Source organism: Nannobrachium achirus, assembly GCF_963921795.1.
Source record: "Nannobrachium achirus genome assembly, chromosome: 15".
Taxonomy (NCBI): domain Eukaryota; kingdom Metazoa; phylum Chordata; class Actinopteri; order Myctophiformes; family Myctophidae; genus Nannobrachium; species Nannobrachium achirus.
This window is the reverse complement of record NC_137822.1, coordinates 40,995,097-41,000,742: the sequence shown is the minus strand read 5'-3', so window position 1 is coordinate 41,000,742 and position 5,646 is coordinate 40,995,097. Positions and strand designations below refer to the sequence as shown.

At 41.5% G+C, this 5,646-nt stretch overlaps 1 protein-coding gene across 1 annotated transcript in view; it reads right to left on the bottom strand.

The window, feature by feature from the left end:
• Positions 1–5,646, bottom strand: part of LOC308299493 (uncharacterized protein) — a 16,294-nt gene continuing 10,648 nt past the window's right edge. The window contains exons 9-10 of the mRNA XM_080743272.1: positions 3,477–3,590; positions 1–2,313 (exon numbers count right to left, since the gene is read on the bottom strand). Of these exons, the coding sequence (XP_080599398.1) occupies positions 2,064–2,313; positions 3,477–3,590 (364 nt within the window). The 3' untranslated portion in view covers positions 1–2,063. The remainder of the gene's footprint in view (positions 2,314–3,476; positions 3,591–5,646) is intronic.

Below are 5,646 nucleotides of genomic sequence, written 5' to 3'. Positions count from 1 at the left end.
AATGTAATAAAACTATAAATAAAATATCAGAAACCTGTCGTTATTATAGTGCATTTTAAACATATAAACAATGAGAAATCCTTTTCTACACAACAACCATCCGTCGGTCCCTCATCATTTAGAATTCCATAGTCATATTGTCGCCCTAATTGGCGTATATGTGTATATTTATTCTTTTAATATGTGAACTATATGATTTCTTACTTTATTTATTTGTTTTCATATCAAAACATATATACAAAAAACACATACCAAAAACCAAGTAGCATAAACTGCTACAAATATCATTCGTAGCATACAATGTTTTCAAGTTTATATTGGCCTTAATGCCGGAAGTAAACTAAATAAATTGTTCTAATATATACACTTATTTACAGACACATTTTTCTTCTTCTCTTGGTCAGTTCAATAGAATTACAAAAAAAACAAAACAAAAAAAAACCATTTCATATCAACTCATAACTATACAACTATTTTACAAGTTCTTTGTGTTCAAATCCCAGTGGTAGAAAAGTACCTTCTGTCCAATCTATGTTAATACAATATAACTTATACAATCTGTTTGGTAGAGTATAGTTAATACAATATAACTTATACAATCAGCTTTAAAGGTAACATGAAAGGTGGGCACCAAGGAAGAGTACACAACTCAGTGTTAAATTGGTAATTCTCCCCAAAATGTTTAAAAACATTAAGTATAGTACGTAAGTAAAGTATACATTATTAATAGGACATGCTCTGAGAATGGAACCAAATGGACCCTTACAGATCTTTTCTTAGATGACTATTTCTATGCATTTGATGTTGATGTATTGATGTATTACCCTGCTTATTGTAAGTCGCTCTGGATTAAGAGCGTCTGCTAAATGCCTAAATTGTAAATTGTCCATTCGGTTCCACTTGTACACTCTCAAGGCTTTGTCATAGTCCGAGGTGAAGAGCTATCACCTCAACTTTTGATGAAAAAATTAGAAAACAAGTAGAGGCCATCATAGTCACAGTGAAGTCCTATCACCGTCACTCTGTTGCATCTGTGCCTCTGAAACCACGGGGCACACTGATTGGTCTAGACTCTAGATCGACCAATCAGTGATCAGGGTGATGGAGAGAAGTCTGGGTTCGCGGTGATAGATCTTCACCGCGGCTAATGACGTAATGTGTTTTCTGACTTTAAAAGACTACACCGCGGCGATGGCTTATCACCCCAGACTGTACTATGATAGGGCCATCAGAGTTATGGGTGTCCTTGAAATTAAAACATTTGGAGAACCATTAGTACTAGTGCACTCATAATGTGCCATAGTGTCGTAGTAAATCAGTGTCATACATATTCTGAAGAAAACCTGGACACTTGGCATTCAGTATGGGTCTTATGGTGTGTAAAAACAAAATGGCCACGCACAAGTCCAAGTCTTGTCCGTGTACGGACATATTGATGTCCCCTGACATCAGGGGTGTCACAAGGGGGGGAAAGTGGGACTGAGTTACCAGGCCCAAGGTGGAGGGGCCTTTATAATTATTTTATGCTTTAACTATTGGAAAAATAGCATACAAGCTCACAGCACGCTGCGAGCTTGTAGATCTGCTATTTTTTAAAAGTCGTGAAAATGTGTGCAAATCTTTGAATATGAATGAATTTTGAATGTATTTTTTAAGCGAACATTTGTAAATCAAATGTTGCTTCTGGGGGGGTCCCCCAAAATACATATCATTTTGGGGGTCCTTGACATGAAAAAGTTTTAGCACCACTGACATAGAAACATTTTTTTTTCAAAAAACCTTAGAGGGATTTGAAATTTTCAAAGACTTGCACACATTTTCAAGATAAAAAAAAAATAGCAAATCTACAAGCTCGCAGCGTTGCACTCGGTGCCGCGATGTGAGCTTCTATATCTGCTATTTTTCAATAGTTAAAGCACAAAATAATGCGTTCCCAGTCTAAATGGGTTAAACCACCTCCCTCTATGAAGAAACATTCATGCAAGGCCCGCAGTGAATCCTTGTACCCAGGGCCCAGAGTTTGGCGCAACACCCCTGGCCCTGCCTTATCCACCGACACATTCTCATCTGTCCCCCTCAGTGCTGTGGACCTTTGTGTTCTTGTTTGGTTGTTTGTTGCTCATCCTCACACAGAGCTTACGCAGCCTGACGGGGCGGTCCTTCCGTTTGGCCCTCCTGGAGTTGTTGTTCTGCTGCCTCCTGACCTTCAGCCTGATGGCCTCTAGAGGGCGCCCTGCTTCCACCACACCACTCAGCTGCTGCCTCATCAGCTGAGGAAGGAGAGCTGCCGATTTGACCACAGCTGCTGTGCAACTGTTGAGCCAAATAAAGGAGAAGCCAGGTCAAAAACAACATAAAGCTTGTGTATTAGTGAGTTAGTTACTTTACTGAAACAATTGTATAATACATTGGGTCCAAACTATAATCGAAAAATAATCATATTTGAATATTATACACACCCTGACAAGCACTTGGAATTGTAGTTGAGGCATTACATTTAGTTTGACTCGGTTTTGTTTTACATTTTGTGAAAACAGCTCAGCAGATCTACAAGCTCACAATGCCTTGCCATACAAGCAGGCCTGGAATTTCATCATTTTAGGGGCAAGGCCACTTGGCCTTTGGGGTTGTCCATTTTTTTTTAGGGCACAAAGGCCAAATGCCAGGGCAAGAAGGCCATCAAATAAAACACGATTTTAGTCCATTGAAATAATTAATTGAATTTAGGAGTTACATTTAATATGTAGATATCTGCTGTGAAATAAATAAATACAACCTGATGCTGCACAAATCAAAGATACTGGATTGGTTTAAAAATGGGGACTACATGACAAGAAAGACACTGGTGTCAACATGTTGACAAGACAGAGACAGAGGAGAAAGTGGTACAGTCAGCTGGGGCATTAAGGCCACTGTGGCCTCAGGGCATGACATTTTTAGGAGGGGCACAAGGCCAAACTGAGGGGCCTTGAGCAGTTTCTTTTAATTTTAGAGATATCAAAAAGGTCTCAAAAAGTCCTTAAATTGTAACTTTAGAAAATGTGCAGATACAAATGCTGTATGTTGGTTTGTTTACTGTTGAGTGAGTGTTGCACATTAAAGCTAATCCTCTGGGATGGGACTCAACCTTGAGAACCAATGGGTTAACGTTAGCCTACAGACAGTATATACTGTAGGCTTAGGCTACTATATTATATAATACCAAAGCACATGATGTCACATACATTATAGGCTATCATACCTAGACAGACCGTGATGTTTAATTGCATTACTAAAAGCCAGGGTATAAGTGCATACATTTCCTCTTAGTTTTAATGCTGGATACAGTACTATGTGTGTGTGTGTGTGTGTGTGTGTGTGTGTGTGTGTGTGTGTGTGTGTGTGTGTGTGTGTGTGTGTGTGTGTGCGTGCGTGCGTGCGTGCGTGCGTGCGTGCGTGCGTGCGTGCGTGCGTGCGTGCGTGGGCATTATACTGACGTTTTCCCGTGAGTGCAGTCCTCCCGTGTGAAGAAGCAGGAGCGGGACACATAATCCAGGGTCTGCGTCTGCGTGGCAGTGATCTGCTCCTGCCCAGCCAAGCTCTGGAACAACCTGCCAGCACAGATAAACATCAGAGCAGTCAGCAAGTAGGTCAGGAGGAGAGCTTTATTGTCACTATATCTATCTATCTATCCTCCTCCTTGTTCAATGCACTGCACCTCTGGGAGATGGAGTTCCACACCCACCCACCATCAGCTCCTTGTAGGGGGTCATCAATGTGTTCATTTTTACACAGCATTATAATGTTCTTATTTTTTTATCACAAGAGCCAGTTAGTGAACGTCAAGTCTCCATGGTTTTCTTCAGAATATGTTTGACACTTATTTCCTACGACGGGAGAGTGTTTTCTACAGGTCTTTCAGTCCGAGTGTATCAAAAAAGCACCTCGGTTAAGGACTTTTTTTCCGTTTGCTGCATGATTAAAACGCATTGGATTTGGTGTGCAAGGCTGTGCGGAATCCGCACTGCGGATCCGAAAAGGAGTCATAAAAGGAGTCAATGAGTTTTTACAGCATGCGACAAGACGCACAAATCGAACTGGGCTCGATGTGCATGAGGTCATAGAGAATCATTGTTTTCTTTAAAAAAAAGAAAAATCTTCCGTTTTTTTCCACGTGGAAAAAACACGTCTGTGTGCAAAGCCCTTTAAGGTGGAGACGACCTCCCGTTGGTCCGACCAGGTTAACATTCACCAGGTTAGCATTCCCCAGTGTCGGCAGGTTAGCATTTCACCAGCGTTGAGCCTCATAAGGAGCCTCATAACTCTGAGAGTGTACAAATGGACACTCTCAGAGTTACAGACCTGTTATGGTCTATCATATCGGGGCTTGCTAGCTCTTTGGGTTTCTAGTAATATTATTGTCCACTCTGTTTGTACGTTATATATTTTTACAAAAATGGCCACAAGCCAACATGGCGATGACCCCTGGCTCCTTGGTACTTATACCGCACACCAAGCCGTGTCACTCAAGTGTACAAGTGTGAGCTGGACATTAGAAGAGGCAATAAACGTAGCAGCTCTGCCAGTAACAACAAATACAGGACAATAACAATCACAGACGTATAACATCCATAAAAAACACTAGCCACTAGTAACTACCTAGGAAGCCCCAGGAGAAACAGAGAACAGAGAACAACAAGAGCAACAAGATTTGCTACTCGTCAAAGCAGGTGCACTGTCTGGGACGCGTGCCCATGCTGTGGCAATCCTTTTAAAACTCTCTGGGCATCACAAAAGCCAATTTGAGTCTGGTCTGGTCTGCAGGTTAATCCAGAACCAGGGCCCAAAATAAACAAGGGTTCTTTTTCCAGCCTCAGATTGTGTTTGGGGGTACGACGGCATTTGAGCTGAGATTGAGGGAGTTTTGGCTTAGTTCAAATTTAGACCAAGCCCAGCAAGCACAGACTTTTTGGACCTAGAATCTGGCCTAGAATATCACCAGATTTCAACCAACATAAATCCTGCCCACGAAAATGGACATCCTGGATTAAACAGAGAGGGTCCGATCGAGGCCAGATGAATATCATATCAACTAGTCAGATATGTCCCAAAATATAACCTTAAATGCTCATATTTCAACTAACATTACAAACAATAACAATAATCCTATAGTCCATATGGCGTCCTGTCCTGGTAATGACGTCAAGATCATCCCCATATGGGCTGTGATCTGGCCTAGTTCTGAACGTCACCAGAGTCACCAGAGGACGTTATCATAACGTCATCATGACGGCATTTGGCTTGCAGGGAGACCATAGACCAAGTTGGCAGTGCCAACCAAACCCTAAACCTGGGATCAAACCCAGAAGAACCTTGTGGTACTAGAGGTAAGTGCTCTGTAACGACTGAGCTACCAGGACACAAATAATACATACAGAAACATCGCACTGTTGCTCTCGGACGGAATCTCCATATTTAAATGTTTTGTGTAAATGAACGCGAAGCCTTTTGGTTACATTGTGTAATATAGTCATGTCTGGACGCTAGTGAACTATAGTTGGATGTTATAAAACATCAGACCATGTCAGCTGATCTTACCATGTACACAGATCTATAGCGCAGACAAACACACAGACAGGTCAGTCTACTAGCTATCACAGCACTTGT